At 35.2% G+C, this 22,914-nt stretch overlaps 2 protein-coding genes across 2 annotated transcripts; both read right to left on the reverse strand.

Moving 5' to 3' along the window:
* Positions 1–2,674: 2,674 nt before the first annotated feature.
* LOC127862161 (RING finger protein 11-like) lies at positions 2,675–12,200 on the reverse strand. Its single transcript, XM_052401163.1, has 3 exons — positions 11,997–12,200; positions 10,052–10,212; positions 2,675–8,766 (listed from the first exon to the last, which is right to left on the reverse strand). Exons 1-3 carry the CDS (start codon positions 12,105–12,107, stop codon positions 8,595–8,597), a joined length of 444 nt encoding a protein of 147 aa, XP_052257123.1. The 5' UTR covers positions 12,108–12,200; the 3' UTR covers positions 2,675–8,594.
* A 2,389-nt stretch (positions 12,201–14,589) lies between these two features.
* On the reverse strand, positions 14,590–21,158 carry LOC127862340 (plasminogen receptor (KT)-like). The gene is made up of 5 exons (XM_052401424.1): positions 21,042–21,158; positions 19,738–19,837; positions 17,900–18,030; positions 17,596–17,705; positions 14,590–15,553 (listed from the first exon to the last, which is right to left on the reverse strand). The coding sequence occupies exons 2-5, from the start codon at positions 19,816–19,818 to the stop codon at positions 15,456–15,458; spliced, it is 420 nt and encodes a 139-aa protein (XP_052257384.1). The 5' UTR covers positions 19,819–19,837; positions 21,042–21,158; the 3' UTR covers positions 14,590–15,455.
* Between the last annotated feature and the right edge of the window lie 1,756 nt (positions 21,159–22,914).

The raw sequence follows: 22,914 nt of genomic DNA on the forward strand, positions 1-22,914 counted from the left end.
TTTTCAAAGGCCTTATAATTGTATGACATTGTAATTTGGGTTGCGTTTTATTTGGCTAAAATTATTCAATTCCATTTCTAATCAGATTGTTTCACTGTTCTAACCTCAATGTTCACACCTAAACATGAAATAACGGATGCTTCTGTATGAAATCATAAGCAAAATGTATGAACAAGTGTGAAATCATTAGCAAGTGGACATTCCATGAAATTGCATCTTTGCACAAATTTAGTCCATATTAAACCGTGAAACTGTTCATGTACCAGCAATAGCATTTTCTGATAATCGCAATTCATATATATGACTCAAATTACAATGTCATACAATTATAGGAGATTATGTCGTGAAAAGTTACACAATACAAAAACAACAAGAGCTTGTCACAGTAGTGCCAAATCCCCTGCCGAAATGTGTTTGGTTGTATGACAACATTTGTTTTAGAGAATAGAATAATATTTGTAAAAACAAATAAAGGGAGATGATTCATTATGTTCTGGACAAAAATTTACTTTGAAATTAAATAAAGGGAGATAATTCAAACACTAAGGTAGATAGAGTTATGGTTCTTAGTCACTGCACTTCTCCTACTTGCCATCTGTTCATATTTCAAGTTTCAAGTAAATCCCTTCAGTAGATTTAGAGTTTTGCTCCGGACAAAAATTTACTTTGAAGTTATATAAAAAGGGAGATAATTCAAAAACTAAGGTAGATAGAGTTATGGTTCTTAGTCACTGCACTTTTCCTACTTGTCATCTGTTTATAATTCAAGTAAATCCCTTCAGAAGATTTAGAGTTATGCTCAGTTCAAAAATTTACCTAAAAATTATAAAAAAGGGGGAGATAATTCAAAAACTAAAGTAGAAAGAGTTGTTGTTCTTGGTCACTGCACTTCTCCTAGTTGCCATCTGTTTATATTTCAAGTTTCAAGTAAATCCCTTTAGTACATATAGAGTTATGCTCCGGACAAAAATTTACTCTAGTAGATAAAGTTATGGTTCTTGGTCACTGCACTTCTCCTAGTTGCCATCTGTTTATATTCTAAGTTTTAAGTAAATCCATAGAATAGATTTGGAGTTGTGCTCCGGACAAAGTGTCGGCCAGACGGACGGACAGGACCAATTACTATATCCCCTCAGAATTTTTTTTCGGCGGGGATAACAAAGGGCAATAACTTTTATGTAAGAAAGTGAAGGGTTATGTTTCTTGTGAAAAGAACTTCTCCTCATTGATATCAATACACCCATGAAGTTTTGTGTTTAAGTCTGTATGGTATGTGAGATATAGCCCTGAATAGTAACATCATACAAAAAAGGGCAATAACTCTTACTTAAGAAAGTGTAGGGTTATGGTTCATAACTTTATATGCATGGCACTTCTCATTGATATCTATACATCTATGAAGTTTCATGTTGATATCTTACATAGTTTCTGAGATAAAGCCATGCAAAGTTTGTGACAGACGGGCAGACAAAGCTAGCAATATCCTTCTGTCTTTGTCGGGAAATAGAAAATGTGATATAAATACAAATAGTCATCTTTTATAATCACAATTCATATGGTCATGATATGTCTATATTATTGGACTGATATGATAATATAAAGCTTTACAGAGTGCTGATCTACAAATTCCATAATCAATTACAAACGTAGGCTCATAACCGGTGTTGGAATTCGAATTGGTGATGAAATTATTTGTGCTGCCATTCTAAATTGTACCTATTATTTTAAGTAGGATTTGTCAATTACTTACACAAGTCCTTTTTCTTTTTCTTTGGTAATCAGTATTCGTAGGGAAAGAGCGAGTACATTAAATGACCTGTCTTATGTGGCTGAAATACGGTGAAAATTTCTAATAAATTAGTGATCAAGAACTCCAGTTGTCTGCACCTCTTTGTTACCAGAGGGTCAAGGTCAGCCTTTGGTAAGTCTTTGTCCAATGCCATTTGCTGATCATGGTCACCTTTTAGCTTGTTACCACTGTAGAGGTCACAATTTTTATTCATTCTTGATGGAACTTGGTCCGACTGTTCATCTTGACACCATCAAGACGAAGTTCGCATCTTGGCGCTGCAGGGTCATAGCCATGAGTCAATAAGTGTCAAAAGTAGGTCACAAGGTCAAATCTGAAAATACTTTACCATGTAAGAAGCCGCACTTATGATCTTGATCAAACTCAAGTTGTTTATTTTTATTATATTTCAGCCAATTCAGATTTTGGTAATATAGAGTAAAAAAAGAGATGTGTTTGTCAGAAACACAATGATCCCTATTGCGCCGCTTTGAAGCCATATATGTGACCTTTGACCTAGAAGGATGACCTTGACCTTTCACCATTCAAAATGACAGACACACACATACAATGACAGAACGACAGGCCAAAAACAATATACCCCTGATCATTCGATCCGGGGCATAAAAACAAGGCCACCTGGTCAAATCTTGGGAAATTGCATAAACAATTGAATAAATTGGGACCCAGTTATGCTGAAACCTATCGGAACAAATTGGGCCCTAATTATGCTGAACATGTTGTAATGTTTTCTTGACCACATTTAGGCCAAGTAAATATTAAATTAGGTCACCAGGTCAAAAACTTGACTACTGTAGGACCACTTGAACTTAAGGGTCATTAATTAAGGTCATCTTGTTAAAATGATTAGCTAATACCCAAAAGTATTTGTAACATTTTATTTTGATAAAAGAATATTTAAAAGTTTATACACACAATCACAAGCAGTAACAACTATCATCAATTCTATTCATTGCACACAAACATGTCAAATGTTAGGCCAGCATGGTAGAAATGGCAACATTGGATTGACAGTCTACAAAAAAGACGACACGCAAGACTTTCAGAGGTGTTATTTGGAAGAAACAGTCTTAAGGACATTCCTTTCATATTTATGCAAGATTAATTTAAGGATAAAACATTACTTTTGTATCGACTGAAGATATGTTTGGCAGATAAAACAGTTTCCAGTTTAAACCTCAAGATATACAGGTCATCCAAATGCACCATTCTGCTGCCAACAGAACTGTCGTGAATGGTGGTGATTGACCATTTATCCATAGGCTCACACAAAATAATGTAAGTTTACTTAACTATGTACATTTTGGTGTATAAAAAAACAAAACAAAAACAAAGCAACAACAATAAATTACCCAAGAAAAACAACACCTTAAACCTAACTAAGAAACAAAATCAATTAGGCTCATTTACATTAAAGATTTTAGTCAAGAGAATTTTCAAATTTACAGACTTCCATATAAATAAGATGCTCATGTGAGACTGAGGAACTTTTCTAAGCAGGTAGTATTCAGTATATGTATATGGCCATGAAAGCAATCTTCCTTTACAACCAAAAAAATACTTGGCTTTTCAAACAAAAATATTATTATGAATTACTGATCAATTTCTTTTAAACATTTATAACCATTATCTGTTTACATTTAGATATAGATAGCAAACAATGGTCTTCTATTCCAGATTAACATAAAAATAATAATAATAATAACAACAGAGGTACAAGCATAAAATCATGCAATCATATAAAAGCTCGTCAAATAGCAATACAATACAGCAGAACACAAACTATTCATGAAATAAAAGATCATGCACAATATGGAAGTGATGTTAGATTATTTGGTGTATAGGATGTAGGACGGGTGTATGATATGATAATGTACTGAATACAAGTACTCATTTCACAAAATGAACAACTATCTTGTTTACAATGAATTTTCTTAATTTAAAAAAGTTGGAGACAAGGTAAAGCCCTAGCAAACCAACCAGACAGTTTTCATGTGTTATTATATTAAATAACACAGGCATTTTTCTTTTTGCAACAACATGAATTAAAATGCATAAAGTGCAACTTTACAGCACATGTTTCATTCCAGTTGAAATGATACTTTTAAGTTTAGTACGTTTAAAAAGTAAACCACAATTACATACTAACATAACAGTGGTGTGGGCCATGGTGTCTCTACTTTAAAGCTGCTCCTATAATTTTTAATCATGGAACATTTTATGGCTATCTTTCACACATAAAATATCAAGTGTGAAGTGATGGATAAGAGCAGAACTGCCAGTTAACCAAACTTCAGTGCTATTAATACATGTCAAGTCGCAATAAAACTGATATACCTATAGCCGAAGTACAACTACATGTACCGTGGTAGTATTACCCAAATTTGACCACCTAATATCAGAATCTTGATACATTCCATACATTATTAAACTTATCAGTAAGGATTCAAAATAACAAGCTTATATCATTACAATTTTCACAGAGATGTTTCATTCCTTGTGGACTATTAACAAATGTTTTTAAACAAAAAACTGATTATCATATTGCTGGTGCTACATCTTGATTCATCATCTGCCATCTAATAAAATGTGTTAAAAATGATGATGGACTACAACAAATACCATATATGCATAAACTGTACTGAGTTATTTTTCCATAATGGCAAAGAACTTAGCATGTGAGATTCCTAACATAGAAAATATTTTGGGTAGTACAGTCACTTATTTTCAGGTAAAAGTGTGTGGGTTTTTCCCCTATCATTGCTAATATCAGTACCTTGAGGCGTTAGTGACGATTATAGTTAAAAAGAAAAGGTTTTATTATTCTATGATAGAGGACTCACATGTCTCTTAAGTTTGACTTGGTCGGAACTTTCAAAAACGAATTTCCCTCAACAATTCTCATACGAATAGGCTTAAAACGAAGGACGAAAATGATGATTTTAAAAGAAAATATAGAAATTTATTTGCGTAAAATGAATAAATGAGATGTCTTAAGAACATTACCGAAATCCAATATTTTAAAAAATGAACATAACACAAATAACTTTGACAGTGTTGCAGGGCACTTCACATATAACTTTTGATTCAGAATATAAAAACAAAGTTCAAATTGTATATACTTATTTATGTTAACACACAAAACAATTTAAATTATTAGAACAGGCAGCTTTTCTTTGTTCTGTACTTACTTTTAAAAATATCAACAACAACTTTCATTGTGACTAGACAATTCAACAACATCAACAGCATATCATTTCAGTGATAAATCCAGGCACAGTTTTTGTAACATCAGGCAAATCTACAGTACAATTTCTGTTCAACAATTTACAACCTTTAGAAAATAGTAACATAAAACAAAGGAAAAACAGACATATTAAAAAGTGCATATTGTAAACTTCTTCATTAAACAACAACACCAATGTAACAAGTAAAGTTTCTTGTGAGTATAGTTATGACAACGGCACTATTTATTTAGAAAATAAAAACAATTACTTTAACTAAATGTCACAAATATGAATAAATATACTTTGTCACATGGCTAGGTTGAAGGGAATACAACTTAGAAATCAGGTGATAATTATGCAAGAAAGTGGTTTCTACACTTGACAGAGATGACGTACTACAGTTTTCATGTCAATTGCTTGAGAAGTCAAGAAGAAGTTTGCTCAAAAAACTTATTTTGACAATCCTTTCAAATGTTTACAAGAGTTACATTTCAAACACTGTCAATTCTAAAATACTATCTGCATATTATTACAAACAAGATGCGTTTGTGAAACACAATGTCCCCCTATATGACGTTTGACCTTGAAGGATGACCTTGACCCTTCACCACTCAAAATGTGCAGCTCCATGAGATACACATGCATTTCAAATATAAAATTGCTAGCTTCAATATTGCAGAAGTGACATTACATGAGCAATTTTGACCCATATATTTGACCTTGAAGGATGACCTCGACCTTGACCTTTCACCACTCAAAATGTGCAGCTCCATGAGATACACATGCTTGCCAAATATGAAGTTGCTATCTTCAATATTGCAAAAGTATTCATAAAATAAGCGATTTGGGCCACATATAATTGACCTCTGACCTTGAAGGATGACCTTGACCTTTCACCACTCAAAATGTGCAGCTCCATGAGATACACATACATGCCCAATATCAAGTTGCTATCTTCAAGATTGCAAAAGTATTCATAAAATAAGCGATTCGGGCCACATATATTTGACCTCTGACCTTGAAGGATGACCTTGACCTTTCACCACTCAAAATGTGCAGCTCCATGAGATACACATGCATGCCAAATATCAAGTTGCTATCTTCAATATTGCAAAAGTTTTCATAAAATGAGCGATTTTGGCCACATATATTTGACCTCTGACCTTGAAGGATGACCTTGACCTTTCACCACTCAAAATGTGCAGCTCCATGAGATACACATGCATGCCAAATATCAAGTTGCTATATTCAATATAGCAAAAGTTATTGCAAAATGTTAAAGTTGGCGCAAACAGACCAACCAACCAACCAACAGACCAACCAACAGACAGGGCAAAAACAATATGTCCCCCACTACTATAGTGGGGGACATAAAAAGACAACAAATTTCAGGGTCTTAATCAATGTTGTATGACTTTCAAGGCAAACAAGTTTAGCATTTTGTCTAATAGCACAAATAGTAATGAGACAGTAGAATTAGCATAGAGTATGCTCTTAACACAAAACAGTCATCAATGAATGCACTACCGTAATTACTCTATGTTTTCAGACACCACAAGTTTTCGGACACTCTTTTTTAAGGATTTTTTTTTTCTTGACTCTTAATTTTCAGACACACGAGTTTTCGTCCATAATTAATTTAAGAACAATGGAAGGTGTTAGACAACAACTGTCGGAAATGAGTAAACAAAGAATTCATATTTTGCTTTTTTATTGCGTTAATTACAGGTTCATACTACTATTACTAGTGAGTATCGGTACCGACGGTACATCACATGCTCATTTTTAAACTCGTTGGTCAAAGTAGAACCTTGTAGTAACTTTCTGTCAAATAAATTAAGCATTTAAAATTATTTAAAATGCAGTGCAAACATATATAACTGTAATTTATACTATACGGCATGGTATTTTACAAGCGCGCGCTATTACCAATAGTCGTTGATACAATTGACGCTATTTTCGGACACTTCAATTTTCGACTCTAAGTTTTCGGACACCTGTATTTTGTGAATATTTTTCGTATCTAAGTTTTCGGACACGAAAAAAAATTATTATTTTTAAGTGTCCGAAAACATTGAGTAATTACGGCATGCATCTAAATTGTACCTTGAAGCAGTTTGCATTCATTTGGGTAATTAATGTACAAAATGCAAATCCATAGACCATGTTATACTATAATAACACTACGATTGTGTTGATTTAACAATATAGACGCAGCAATTTTAAAACAAAACTAATATAGCACAATTTCACTAAGTTACAGTCACCCAATCAACATCATTAAAAGAAATACAAGTGTATGACAAACACTATTATTGTGCTCCAAAAGGCTCTTTTAATACAAAAATCAAGGCCATCATTTTGGAAACACCTCACTGGAGGAATATACCCTACTGCCCCAACTGGTTTCACTACAGGTCTTCGTTATTTAACTGATACACCAAAGTTTGGAGCTATTTGTCAAGCAATCTTGATACTTTCCAGGAAATAAAGAAAATTCACATCAATTAAAATTAAATTTGCCATCCTAGATATCATGAATCTTAAGCAAAGTAGGGGAAAAAAGACATTATGGTGAAGCCCTATATTTTTTCAAACACAGTGAGTGGTAAAGTAATTTAAACCAAATTTTAATACTACACACATGATACTACTGTGATAAATTTTAACACAACATTGTCAAATTTCTTCAAAGTTAACATGCTTACAAAAACTCTGCATACAAATACAATCACATGATGTCTCATATATATGATATCATCCACAGCTGATGGATTTCAAATACCCAACTTTGACAATGTCACAAGATTTCTGGTCACCCAAACTGGTTTAAAGCTAAAACAACACTAAGTAATCAACTGACTATTAACAAAATTATGTGTGCCTATAAATTGCTCATGATTTTGTTGTATCATAAAATAATAATAATATAATTTTAAAATTTGTTTTTATATAAATCATTTTGTTTCCAATACCACACATTTTTAACACCAGATTTTAGTAAAATTAATATATTTTAAGTCTAGATGTCAGTACAATTGTAGACAATAAGACTTACTTTCTCATATTGTCAATGATTATGAACACATCACCATCTCTGCAGATGGTTCAGGTATAACAAAAGTGTGAATTGAACAATAGTAGCCAGCAGTATTTTAACAGATCATGTTGCTTCATATGAAATTTCAGTATGCATGAGTTTAACAAGAAATGCCCTGCTTGTACATGTACGAGACAATAATCAATTTCATATATCTAACATGTTATAAATATTGCTCAAGCATCAAAGCACTTAACATAAAATAGGTGGTTAAAAATGTTTATTTGTTAGTATCCTGCAAGCAGTTTTGTAAGTTTTTGCTATCTAGCACAGCATCTTGCATAAGCAAGAAACATTTTTACGCTAAATATCATACTGGGGTGAGACTCATTTGAAGTCAAACTGATCAAGACAGCCAGAATGATTGTCTGCCGATAGCATCATGACATATCCAGTGTATTGTTTGCCTCTGATGTTGGCATACACATGTAGAGATCACACTAATTACTTGAGCTGATTAACTGGTTTCATATGTTGTTAACAACGCAGCATCAACTGGTTCCATGCAGGAGGGGCAGGTAAAAGATCTCATCATCCAGTCGTCAATGCATTCCTTGTGGTAAGAATGCATGCACGGTAAAATCCGAAGGTTCTCTCCAACATTAAAGTCACACATACAGATCGCACATCTGGAAATACATAATGGCATGATAGTTTTTATATTTCATTTTATAAACAATATGTTTATAAGTTAGATCAGGGCTCAACATTAACTGAAAACCCAACTTGCCCTACCGGGCAAGTACTTCTTGCCCTGAATCTTCTTGCCCTGAACATAAAGCCACTTGCCCAAACATGAAATATAACATCAACTGTAAACCTCATATTTTTTAATAAACCGAAAGGATACACCACAAAACCCTTTTTATTTTTGAACATTTCACAAAATGATTACAGCAATTAAAGTCTAATTAAAGTCTAAATTAAATTCTCTTTGTTCTTTTTTGCACTCTTCCGGGCGGACAACTAGATTATAAAACAAGAGCATTGCATAACGGGTGCCACGCTTGGCTGCGAAAGCTTGTCAGATTTTTTTTAGAGGTTACAGTGACCTTGACCTTTGACCTAGTGACCCAAAAATGGGTGTGGCGTGTAGAACTCATCAAGTAGCATCTACATATGAAGTTTCAAATTTGTAGGTGGAAGCACTTTGATTTTAGAGCCTATGTTCAAGTTTTATATTAGAGGTCACTGTGACCTTGACCTTTGACCTAGTGACCCAAAAATGGCTGTGGCGTGTAGAACTCATCAAGGTGCATCTACATATGAAGTTTCAAAGTTGTAGGTGGAAGCACTTTGACTTTAGAGCCTATGTTAAAGTTTTATATTAGAGGTCACAGTGACCTTGACCTTTGACCTAGTGACCCAAAAATGGGTGTGGCATGTAGAACTCATCAAGGTGCATCTACATATGAAGTTTCAAAGTTGTAGGTGGAAGCACTTTGATTTTAGAGCCAATGTTAAGGTTTTAGCATGACGCCTACGGCGGAGAGCGGACGAGCTGGCTATGACAATACCTCGGGTTATCTCCGAAAACAGCCAAGCTTAAAACTTGCCCGGACCCAACTTTTACTTGCCAGGGGCAATAGGACAACCGTTAATGTTAAGCCCTGTAGAAACAATTTTTCTGAAAAAAACAAACAACGTTATAACTGTTGTTGTTTTTGGAAGTTGCAATAAACAGCACTGTGTCCTAAAAATGATGTAGTACTGTATATAACTGAGTAAAACTGACCTGTTGCAAGCACAATGAAATAGATCACTCAAAGTTTACATTTGGCTCCAGCTATAAGCCCAAACTTAAAATAAGTGCATAGATTGGATTTTGGAATATGCAACTGTGTGCTATTATTGATAATTTATAGTAGCAACTGGTAAATCACAGCAATCATGATATCAAATACTAAGGCTTACTCTTTTCCCTTTTTTGATGTACCATCATAAATGCCAGTAGGCAAGTGACTGATAAGTCCCAGTCGCTTGGCAATCTTGATCTGCTCTTCTTCTGTGAGCTGGTTGGCTGGGCGACTCACATTGGGACTTGGGTAATACAGCTGAGCCCTCTGACTGGGTTCCTGAAAAACACCCATACTTTTACACCCATACTTTTGTAATAGATTGTAGGCTTTTGAATGGTATCCAACTCAATATAGTAACTGCTTGTGGGTGTGTGTTATTTTAATCATAAAATGGAATACCTCCAATACATGTACCTTTTGGATGCTAAGCAATATTTTTCAGGTATCATATAATAATTAAAGAATACAATGGTAACTGGAAATCTGTTACTAGCATAAGCTTTTTGAATTTCTGTTAAACTGAAAATTTATAAAAATAACCAAAAGTGCAACAAAAAATACTACTAAGCAATAAAAAAAACAGATCCAGAAAATAATACAATAATAAAAGTAATACATTAATTACTTGAAAAAGTCCTTGGAAATCTTAGCCATTGTTTTTTATGTCCCAATAATTATTATCCCCACGCTTTTTTAATAGCGTGGGGATATTGTGGTTATCTCCGCTGTCTGTCTGTCCCGGCCACTATCTCCTCCTACACTATAAGTACTAGAACCTTGAAACTCACACACTAGGTAGCTATGTCAATGAGCATATGTGCTACCCTGCACTATTTGGAATTTTGATCTGACCACTGGGTCAAAAGTTATGGGGGTTGGGGTAGGGCCGGGTCAGAGATTTTCAGTCATTATTTAATGTACTTTAACATTGGCCATATCTTTTGCAATATTGAAGATAGCAACTTGATATCTGGCATGCATGTGTACCTCATGAAGCTGCACATTTTGAGTGGTGAAAGGTCAAGGTCAAAGGTAAAAAAAACACATCCAACGGAAGTAATAAGCTTTTAAGGGAGGTAATTTATGAACCTGCTAAATGATAAAAAAAAAATTATTAATCAAAGCGACGCAGTAAGGGGCATTGTGTTTCTGACAAACACATCTCTTGTTTTATGTTATTTTACATTAACTTCTTCATTTCTACACTGATTTACTTCCTATTAATACAGAACATTTCTTATGACGATATGGTCAATCTCAACTATGCATGGCCCCATTACTAACCCTGGGGGGCCCCCTGGGTCAAACATGCAGCTGGGAACACGCGTTGGCCTCTGCCTTGCCATTTCTAGTTTCTTCAATATTTCATGTATTTTGGAATCCATTATCTTCCCATTTTTAAATAAAAATATATTTCCAGCAGAGCCCAATATAATCTTTTTCAATATTGTATTAAAATGCAAAGAAACCTAAAGAAATCATTTTCATGCTTTCGTTTTTACTCAGAATAAATCTTATTAATAACAAACTTTAAATGTATATTATTTAAATAATTTTGTGTGCAATTCTGATGGTTTTGATCAGTTAAGTCTAGTAACCCAATGTCAATCCATGCTGTTGTGGTCTTTGTTGTCAAGCAGTGTTCTTTGTTTGTCTTACACATTATCATTTAAAACTTTGATGAAGAAGGCATGGTGAAATTAACAGAAAAGTCACGACTATTCTAAGTACATACACACACAGACTTAACTTTACTAAGACTGCTTACTACATAAAGCTATGACTCAGTTCCTTTGTGCATCAGCTGTTATACTATAGAAAGTTTCAGACAAGGAAGACAGACTGGGGTCGCCGACAGACTGACCTACAAAGCATAAGACTAATCTGTTTCATTGATGTATCTAATGACATATGCACAATCTAATTTATAACAATAAAGAAAGGTCATCTTATCTGGAATAAACTAGATAAGATAAGCCATATATGTCAAGACGCAAAATATAGCTAATGAAACCAGTCAAGCAAAACCAAAATAAACAGAACACCATAAATAAACATACGTGATGATACGGTGGTGGGGGTCCGCTTGGTTGTTCAAGGACATCTGAAGATTCATTTCCACGTAAAAGAGAAATATCATCGTTATTATGGGCTTTCAAACAGTTCCCCATGGTCGCAGAATGCGTTTCAGGACAAATTGTTCAGCACAAAAAGAAAGACACGGTGGCCATTATAATTCACAATAACATTGACCTAACATCACCCAAATATACATCCGCATGACGTAAGAGACATAAAAATAGGTCTTATTTTATACAAAATTGTAAATAGAAATGCCCACTGTTTATATGATAATATAACTAAAAGCATCAATTGAACATGTTTTGCAGTGGTTTATTTCAAACATAAAAGATTATTTACAAAATAATTAAATGTAAACAATGCGTAATGATCGTTAACGAATGTAGTCGTCGGTGTGGAATTTTCCCGCGTTACGTCACCGTGAACCATCTAATCTGATGTGATGTTAATTTTGAATGCAGTAGGCAATAACTGTTTCAATATCCTTTGGTGTAGTCATCCAAATTTCTGCTGGAAGAAACGGTTATATGAATATATTTGATATGATTTTATGTGTAATAGATGTTACACCTTGTGCTACACGAAGTTATATTATTGGTTCGCTTTCATCGGTTACAGACGATTACCATGCACAAATCAGAAATAAAATATCTACAAATCATATCTACCGGTATTTATAATCTTGTATGGTGTGAATCACGCATGGATGGAAGGACAAGACAATCAACACACTTTTCCCTTTTAAAGTGACCTTTTTTCAGATTGTGGCATGTATTAGAGTTTGTCATGAGATGCCTTAAATTGATGAATGTCAACATTGGATCTAAAACGCTCCGGTAAAAAACGAGAATACAATTAAAGAAAGAAAAAAAGTAATCCTCAATTGGGCTCGAACCACTGATCCCTGGAGTAAAAGTATAACGCGTAACCCGCTCGACCATCCGTGCTCACACAATGAGTGATGTGTTTTATACTTGATATAAGCAATCCTCGTCGTTTCGCAAAATATAACGACAACATAACTCTCTAAATTATTGTATCGTTTCGCGTTGCAACGCTTTCTAATATTCAGGTTTTTAACTCGTAAAAAGATGCATATAATGAATATTTTAGAGCATGCTGCACATTCGAGGTGTAGAATTTTAGTTCCATATTTGCAAAATGACGGATTTAAGTTCGCCGTGGCGTAATGGAAAAGGTGTCCGCCTAGCGATCGGGAGGTCACGGATGCGATCCCCACTCGGGGAGCGTTCCCCAGACACAAAGCACTGGTTATAGACCCAGGAACGGACTCGATAGCGTTTCTATAAGCCTATATGACAGAACATTGGGGTCAAAAGTACATATACGCCCACAGCTAAAAATAGATATCATCGCGGTGACAACATTGTCACCGCGGTGACAATTTTGTCAATGCGGTAATATATTTATCACTGCGGTGATATATTTGTAACTGCGGTGATACTTTGTCTGACCCAAAGAGTTTGATAAGAGCTAAATCAACTGCAAAACGGCAAATCGGCGAATATATCAAATCATTTTACATTGCATCTTTACCAAAAAAAACGCCAGATTAAAAAAAATTGTTGGGTTATTTTTCTACCTGTTGTCTCAAATGAAATTATTAATGATATCAATGTAGGTTGCAAGGTGCATAATGAATTCCAAACCTCTGTTTTAGGGCTGTTATGTTTTGAAAACTGGAAGTCTGAACTTCCTTGCCTCTGATTTTGGAAGCGACATAAACATGTGTATATTTTTTTCCATATCTATCTTTGTTTGATCGGTATTTTGCATAATATTGAACACTTTAATTAAAATCATTGGACTTTGAAAAACTCCACGTCCAAGTGTTGAATATTTAAATATGTTCTTGAAAAAAAATATCGGTTTATTACGGGGAAAATGATTGGTTGAAAACTGACCCAAACATATTAATGTAAAAGCAGGCATAAATCTATACCAAGAGTCATAATTTGTCACCGCAGTGACAAAATTGTTACCGCAGTGAAAAAAAAGATATTCCCGCGGTGACATAATTGTTACCGCAGTGACAAATTATCACCGCAGTGATATCTATTTTTAGCTCTTGGCGTTTTTGTACATTTGACCCAAATGGTACGGCATAAGCCTGCGGCTCTCATGCAATCGAGCTGAAATAAAAAAAGTTAAAACTAAACTTAACTGACGGATTATGATATTGAAGTAAGCTAGTTTTAGAATTTATCAATTTTAGGTTCTTTTATTTTATTATTGCTTTTAAAAGCCTAGTTGATCAATACTTATATGCAAAGAAAACACTGCAGAAGACACTTTAAACTAAGCAGAGAGAAAATATTGTTTTTATCTGGTAAAGATATTTTATGGTGGACGACATCACTAAGTGACCGACCGCATAAGGGGCCATACATACACACTACGCATACTCTCATTAGGTACGGATATGCTATTTTACATGTTTTTTTTTCAATAAGTGGTAAATTGCAGTTTCTTAATATGTGTGCACGAAAATCATATGTAAATCAGGATTATGTACGAAGAATCCATCATGTGTTTAATATAAAGTCTGCATAAACAAAATAGTTTATTCAATAAACACAATAAAAAATATGGCACAGACTCAAACAGTTCAAAATAAACACATGAAAAGGCATCTTAAAGATACATTAGATGCAAAAACTATATATAAAAACATGTGTGTGCAATAAATATATAATCGTCAGAGTTCAGTCAGAAACACACACACACACAGTTGTGGTCAAATTAATGCATGTGTCCATTAATGTAACTGAGAGGATATCGAGACGCTTCCCGTCAGTATCATTTACTGGGGACGAACAATATGTTGTATAATTCTTATAAGGACCTGTTCACAAAAGATCGTGTGTTTTTCAAATATAAAATAAATTAACTAAAAAACCTGTTATATTTGGAATATATTTTTTATAATAACAATGAAAAGGATTACACAAAATTTGCCTGCCATGGGGATCGAAAGCGAGACTTTTAGAAGCATAAACTCGCTACCACTATAAAACGCAGGCATTAACCCCACTTCGTAGTTAAAAGCTAAGTCGTTATTACAGGTTTCTGCTATAATTTTTATTGATCAATACACAAATACATTTTAAAATGTAACTTAGTCAGAAGTTATTTTGCTTGTTTGAGTATAATGTATACATTCCTTTTTGAATCAATGACATTTTGTTTTTGAAAATTGTCGTTTTGATAAGGTGTGAACAAATCCCTTTCAAAAAAAAAAGTGAACAAATCCCTTTCAAATACCTCAACATATCATCATTTGTTGTGGGTTTGAAATCTATTCAGAGTTTATTTTATGTTGCATCCTTTAAATAGACATCAACTTTATCATCAACTTAATGCGCTTAAATGATTATGATGTAGGTTCTAAACTTAAATGACGTCACGAATACGGTCTACTGATTCCGGGCGGCATCTATGGACTGGACGGTGGGGAGACCACGTGGAAGCTCGATGTAACTCCCCTCCTCCGCCATCACCCGTTCAGCCTCCTCTGGAACACAAAATCAAAATTGGGCCGCGCTCTGGAAAAACGGAATTCAATGCATGTGCGTAGTGTCGTCCAACATTAGCCAGTGCAGTTTACACAGGCTAATCAGTGGCTACACTTTCGTATATGGTATTTTTCGTTAGCAGGAAGTCATTGTCTTACCTGATTAGCCTGTGCGGATTGCACATGCTAATATTGGATGTCACAATTAAAACATATTAACATATTTCAACTTTCAATCACGTCAGGCGTGTATCGAATGATATGCGGCCCGTCCGCGACTGTAGCTACATTTAGTAAGAGCCCGAAGTGTGACCTAGATCTACTTAACTTATTTAAGGCTTAAAAAGTTGTGACTTAATTTGAACAAGAGTGCCAAACTGTCACAAGATACACTCGTTCGAAGGTTTTGGACACCATGCTCAATGCTTGAAATGCACTAAGTGACCTCGAGACCTAGTTATTGACCCGGCATGACCCATATTTGAACTTGACTAGATATCATTTAGATGTAACATCTGACTAAATTTGGTGAAGATCAGATGAAAACTACTTCAATTAGAGAGCAGACACCATGCTTAATCCTTGAAATGCACTTGGAGACCCCGTGACCTAGTTTTTGACCCGGCATGACCCATATTCGAACTTGACTTAGATATTGTCTAGACACAACTTCTGACCAAGTTTGGTGAAGATCGGATGAAAACTATTTGAATTAGAGAGCGGACACTGCTGTGGATATAGTGCCCATTTCAATATATATATATTCATGCAGGTGGCTTAAGCAGACCAATATACATGTATGCATTATGCAGTCGGCTGTGTCATATTCCGTTAATTCTTCGTATTCAACATTTTTATAAACTAGTAGTGGCTGAATTCTGTCATATTCTGTTGTGGCGTTGGGTTTAAAGGTCGCCTACAGTGTTATATAGCGGCCGAGTTCTGTCATCTGTCTGGTGTGGCGGTGGGTTTAAAGCGGTGGGTTTAAAGGTCGCCTACAGTGTTATAGCGGCTGAGTTCTATCATATCTGTCTGGTGTGGCGGTGGGTTTGAAGGTCGCCTACAGTTTTATATAGTGGCCGAGTTCTTTCATATTTGTCTGGTGTGGCGGTGGGTTTAAAGGTCGCGTACAGTGTTATATAGCGGCCGAGTTCTGTCATATCTGTCTGTTAGTGCGGTGGGTTTAAAGGTCGCCTACAGTGTTATATAGCGGCCGAGTTCTGTCATATCTGTCTGGTGTGGCTGTGGGTTTGAAGGTCGCCTACAGTTTTATATAGCGGCTGAGTTCTATCATATCTGTCTGGTGTGGCGGTGGGTTTCGCCAACAAGACAAAACGCCAGAGTGACAAACGGGCGGCACAATTCAAAATTGGCTTTTTGTCGTTCTAATAGATGCATGTATATTTCTTTCGTATTGGCGTCGTGTGGCAAGGTTCGAAAGTCGCCAACAGGCGAACAAGCCAAAACGACCAAAATACCTAACATAACGCTATTGACGTATTGGTGCCCGTTCTGTCGTTATGGCGGGTGTATTTGTCATTCTTTAGTGCTGATGTGTTGACGACTCTTCAAGCCCGCCAAATTAGCCACCGTAGGTATAAATTTACTTTGAAACGTTAACTGATGACCGTTTCGATTACAATAACGCTCAGACCTGACATTGGTACCTTCTTCAAGAAATGTTATCCTGAACCATGCACACTGCAATAGTTGTTTAAAAAAGGTTTTATTGGTCGATCATAATGAGAGATCGACATTTGAATCATCGCCGGACAGATAATTAGCAAACGTATGGCTGCTGGCTAGACCGATACTTTCCTAATGTCTATCAGGCAAGCAATGCTCAGAAGAATGCCTCTAGGCTCAACATATAAAAGATACCGCTGAACGACGTATATCAACCGTCCATACTACAATCAATATCGGTAACTGGTTCTGGTAGATTACAGATAGCCGGCCGATGTAGACTCGCTTTCTGAACAAAAGAATAGGTACGCGAAACATTAGTTATTAATATTTTGACCATTTTATGATCTCCTCACCTCTACATCGCTGCATCTTGTTACCGTATGCGAGGTCATACTGGTACCCGACTATGAACGAAAACGGCAAAAGGGGAATCAGCGGGACTGGCTTCTTCGTCTTTAGGAATCTGAAAACATCACGTTTGTTTGTTCACTTAAACTTATCGGATATGTATTGGATATAATGAAGTCAATATATTTTCCTATTTCGTAAAGTAAAACCGTTTTGTCGTGTTTTTATAATAATTAAAAGATAATCAATATCCTAAAGCGTAATATAAATGATACTGTAAATTTAAGGTCTTCAAACCGCCGCCTTTACCCGACGATGCCAAAAAACGCTACAGTGACATAGAAGGCGCCCCACCAGTTGAGCATATCACGTGAGCGCGCGACCATCATGGCGGCCTGGCGCTCCCGCATCTGGTTCTGCATCTGAATCTGCCGATCCAGCTGCAACAGATATGACATGCCGTGTGTTGAAAAGTTTATGAGGTGCTTCCGCGCCTAAGACTGCGTTATGTGAGGAGCCAGATTGGGTCCACCGTCCAAGCACTAATACCAAATTAAATTACTAGACTCACGCAGGTTGGAATATATTTTGTAAACGGCTGCAATTTCCTGCAATTTGTGTTATGAAATGAGTGAAATTTTGAAGTGGTCTTAGGCTGTCGGGGTCAACCGGAATACTAGGAGGAAACTACACCTTTCCGGTATAGTGACCACTTGCCAAGCTCACATGCGTCCGGGAACGGGGATTGATTCCGGGTCGCCTAGGTGAGAAGAACATGTACCAACCAATGCACTAACCGGACAGCCTATGACGTGCCTGTTTCAAAGAAGTCTCTTATAGACTAATCCACCCACATAGTAGTTGGGTTTTTCCATTACAGAATACTTCCAATCAATACGAGCATATTTGGTATACATGTATCATCGTATATAGGCATAAAGTGCCGCCATTGATAAGTCAGTGCTGACTGCGGACTTCGCATGCTGATCAAGGACAAGAACAACATTTTGTGCACTTCACTTATGCACGTTTTTCAACAATACGCATCAATTTTAATTCCATTCAAGCGGTGTTATACTGGCGTTAATGCATATTAGGCAAGGATATTATATTGCCTTTAACTTGATAAGATATTTAATAGATTTATATTGTGAACTGATATTGCATAAAGATAACCTGACTTTGTAACTATATGATGCTATATCTCTGAAGCTTTTGATAAAAGACGATAATCATGTAGTTGATACATGTAATTGTTTTGGTTTTTGTTGAATTTGCCTCAAAAAGATACAATTATGGTGATCAGGTTTCTACCCAACCATTGATTAGGTAAATGGGAAGTAAATTTAAATGTCTTCTCTTTATTGATAATTAATCTAAATTGTGATGCTATGAGGTTAATTATTGTTAACACATTTGGGAAGCTCCTTAAAACGGTTTTATAACCCCAATACATTGATTTGACCGTTTCAAAACGGTGACTCCTTGTTTGTCTATTCTTGTATACGTGTTTGTGTCTCATTGGCTAGCAAATGGTTCATTTCCATTGAGAAAGAACCACATAATAAGTGTTCTCTCTTACTCTATGTATAGTATTGGTGTGGATCTAACTCAATGTGGTGTCCAAAAAGAATGCGATTAACTGCTTCTGAAAACTAAACACCTAAATACTCAGTTAAAAGAATTGTTACGTCGGAGTCAGTTTTAGTTAAAGGTTTTGTTTAGTTATATTCAATCCTTTTTAACGCCATCCCTGACCTCATTTTAAATATAGTGTTGCACGTAGTTTTCGTCAATTATTGACAGATAGATCATATACGGTACAGGTAATGCTTTTTCCTAAGTTTCTGAAAGTTTTTAACTTCCCGATATAAGTTAAATGTAGCATATATAGTTTAGTGAAACTTTTTCATTTAGCTCGATTGTATCGAAAGCCACTGACTTATACCGACCCTCTCGAGTTCGGTGCCTAGTGCTTAGTGACTTTGGAAAGATCATGAGAACGCATGACGGATGATATTCGGACCATATTATAACAATTGCGACGCTGTGACTGTCAAACATACAGATAATTCGTATTCGTACATACAATACATATAAATGTTACAATTAATATCGTACATTAAATCATACAATTTAAAACATACCATGACCTCCTGATTTTTCTCCATGAACTCCTGTTGTTTCTTGAAGTTCTCTTCCATCGTTTTGCCGATCACCGACCCCATGTTTTGGCACGACGACACACTGCAAAGATGATGTTATATGAAAATGTATAATGCATACGTACATGTAACGGCCTAACGCACGTAGTATTGCACTTCGGGCACGGTATAACGCTCAATATAAGTTTACTATTTCTATTAATAAAAGCAAAATTGCTTATGGTGCGGTAACCTTATTTTTTATTGTCACAATAATTTGTGTTTATTTACAGTATAGTTTAGTTAGATCCGTTAATTCATTGGAACTTCAATGACAGTACTCCTTTTAGAATACTAAAATTTTCGACTTAGAGAGTATCATCTTGATTATGGTTGTCCACTTTTTTTAAATATTTCTTGCATAGTGGACGTAAGGGTTGTTTCAATGGGGGCATACCGAATATTAAGGTACTTTTTAAATGTATGACAATTTCAAAAGAGGCAATTGATTAAAAGTAATGTGCGCATTATATTCAATGAGTAAAAATTAATACTCCTGACTACAAAACATGGTAAAACATTTATATTCGTTGTTGAATAATCATCCATCGAAATCATAGAAATATACAGCGTTTGTAACGCTTTTCGTCGATGATTTAGCAAAAAAGTAAATTACCATTAACTGTTTTTGCGCTAAAGCCACAAATCCAACTCGAAAACATACTTACTGTAGTGGTATCGCGTTTTCTAAGCGTCTATATATAGAGGTCCCTGGTTTGATCCCCACGGACAGGCATACTTTTATTAAATATCATTCCTTGTAATAAACGTTTTTAAAACTATCCCACATATTGCTTTTGCTATTTATTTTTTATGATTTTTTAAATAAAACATATGAGAATAAGTCTCTTTTAGGTTTGAATTGTTTTTAACGATCTTTACTTTTTGTAGATCTACCAACTTTTTGGAGACATTTCTTACACTGAACAGTGTTACATCATGCACTATAAAGACGCGGTGATGTTTCTGGACCGTGTTCTGCGGGATTATGCTCAGATCAACCAAATCCAGTGGAATAAATGAAGTTTTTTCATTGGGTCTGCTGGCGTTATGTTTAAGGTCATTTAAGGTGAAAAGGACTTACACGGTTAAAATATGGAACTCTTCAACTTAGTTGATATATTTTTTTGCTGTAAATTGCTTTCAGTATACTGTTAATGTATGCCTACTGCTCAACCAAACCAGGGACCTATACAAGTTTGTATAGGTTCCTGAACAAACAGAAGTAAATTGTAAATAGTACGTACCTTAACAAGATCGTTTCACGAAATTGAAAAGCTCAAGGTAAACAAGCACTGGCATTATGTTATCGCAGTGGCTCTGCGTTGTGGCTTTGTTTACAGCCGAAGCCGAGCACCAACTTGAAAAGCATTTATAGTCTGGCCTTTTGATTTGACTAGATTGCATATGCAAAAAAGAAACACAAAGGGAAACTGCAACTTCGTCAGCAGCAAAAAAATGTAATACATGGGGTCCTTCATACATGGCAAGAAATAATTACCAATCAGTGAGATACAAAACAAATGTACTAGAAAATCCACTTAAATGCACAATACACTCATACAAATAAATATAACTGGGGCTCATTTGGTTATTGTCGGCACGGGTACTACTTACATGTACCCCGGGTACATGTAAGTATACTTACATGTACCCCGGGTACGGTAAATATACTTAAACGTACCCGGTCGATAATAGACTGTACCCAAGTTTTATTCCCGCCCAAAATCCGATGTGGTAAAACGCGCTATCGATTACTGTAATTACGAATCAAACTTCAATTAAAAAATATCTGCATAAACATATTTTTTTATGAAGGAGTCTCGATAATAAAGAGGCAATTTAACAGAAAATTGACATACATTTAAACATAATTAATTTAAAAAATATAGTCGACAACGACCGATTTAGCGTTAAAATTCCCGGGTACGTCTTAGTATATTTACCGTACCCGGGGTACATGTAAGTATACTTAAGTGTACCCGCGGTACATGTAAGTAGTACCCGAGCCGACAATGACCAATCGAGCATAACTGGGGTTACCGCCTCTGTCAATGAAAAGAATAGGGAGATTCAACATGATTTAAGGAGCATCAAACGTCACGCTTTGATCAGAAGTGTTCGTTAAAGAAAAAGTATAGAAATTGTATTGTGGCCTTTATCCGCATTACAGAGACGCAAACTTACGTTTAAAATGTAAATCGCAGATCCAGCAATGTATATTAATAGACATTTGATTAAATGTGGTGTGAAGGTGGAACTGTTGACATGTCTTCATCTATCGAATGGTATCACATGAAACAGGAGGTATAAGGTCTGAAAATTGTGTTTTTAATTTGTGAAAAACAAATAATGTTTGAAGCAACTAGAGAGGTTATATGGATAATTGTCACTAATTTGAACCTGCAATATTATTTTGTCTTAGTCCAAGGCCCAATAATCAATGGACCGGAACGAAAGTCATACTTCATCCGTAAGTCATATACGTAGACTCACAAAACAAATATCAGGTCAATATCTTTAAGCGTTTTGAAAAAAAAGAGTGCGGCGAAAAAACAACTCAGTAAAAAGTAATTATAGAAAAAAATAAGTCAAAGGCCCATAAATTTGCCAAATATCAATGGGCCGGAACAAATTTAATATTTTTTTCTGTTGGTCATGTAGGTAGACTTACATACAAAAAAACCCAGCTCAATATCTTAAATAGTTCCGTAAAAAAACTTACGGAAAACAGTTATTAAAGACAAATTGTCAAGGTCCAATCGAATGTCGCAGATCTAGACGATTTTGATGGTTTATCTGTGCTGATGATGGTGAAAGTAAAATTCTGTAGTAGATGATAAACATTTTATCAGGAATTTACTTTGAAACTTTAGAGTGGTTTGAATTAAAACAGAAAACAGTATTAAGGTACTATGTCAGTCATACTTTATGATACATTTCTTAATGGGGTTTTTGATTTTCAAGATTTGCTTACCTTCTTCATCAAACATCATTCATTTCTGAAATCTAATGCTTTAAAAATTGGTGTGAATTTCAGAAACAGACGGGAAGTTTCTGATTTACTTGTTATATTCAATAAATTTATATTACAAAATAAGTTTTTAAGCATTAAAATTC

The sequence above is a fragment of the Dreissena polymorpha genome, chromosome 16 (genome assembly GCF_020536995.1).
Source record: "Dreissena polymorpha isolate Duluth1 chromosome 16, UMN_Dpol_1.0, whole genome shotgun sequence".
Lineage (NCBI taxonomy): Eukaryota > Metazoa > Mollusca > Bivalvia > Myida > Dreissenidae > Dreissena > Dreissena polymorpha.

What these genes read in the sequence shown, in the direction of transcription:
- LOC127862161 (XM_052401163.1), bottom strand. Translation starts at nt 12,107, where the DNA reads ATGGGGAACTGTTTGAAAGCCCATAATAACGATGATATTTCTCTTTTA. An exon ending in CCCCACCACCGTATCATCAC is followed by an intron (nt 10,213 to 11,996) that starts GTATGTTTATTT and finishes GGTGTTTTTCAG; the next exon opens with GAACCCAGTCAGAGGGCTCA. An exon ending in ACATCAAAAAAGGGAAAAGA is followed by an intron (nt 8,767 to 10,051) that starts GTAAGCCTTAGT and finishes ATGTATTTCCAG; the next exon opens with ATGTGCGATCTGTATGTGTG.
- LOC127862340 (XM_052401424.1), bottom strand. Translation starts at nt 19,818, where the DNA reads ATGGGGTCGGTGATCGGCAAAACGATGGAAGAGAACTTCAAGAAACAA. An exon ending in AGAAAAATCAGGAGGTCATG is followed by an intron (nt 18,031 to 19,737) that starts GTATGTTTTAAA and finishes TATCTGTTGCAG; the next exon opens with CTGGATCGGCAGATTCAGAT. An exon ending in GCGTTTTTTGGCATCGTCGG is followed by an intron (nt 17,706 to 17,899) that starts GTAAAGGCGGCG and finishes TGATGTTTTCAG; the next exon opens with ATTCCTAAAGACGAAGAAGC.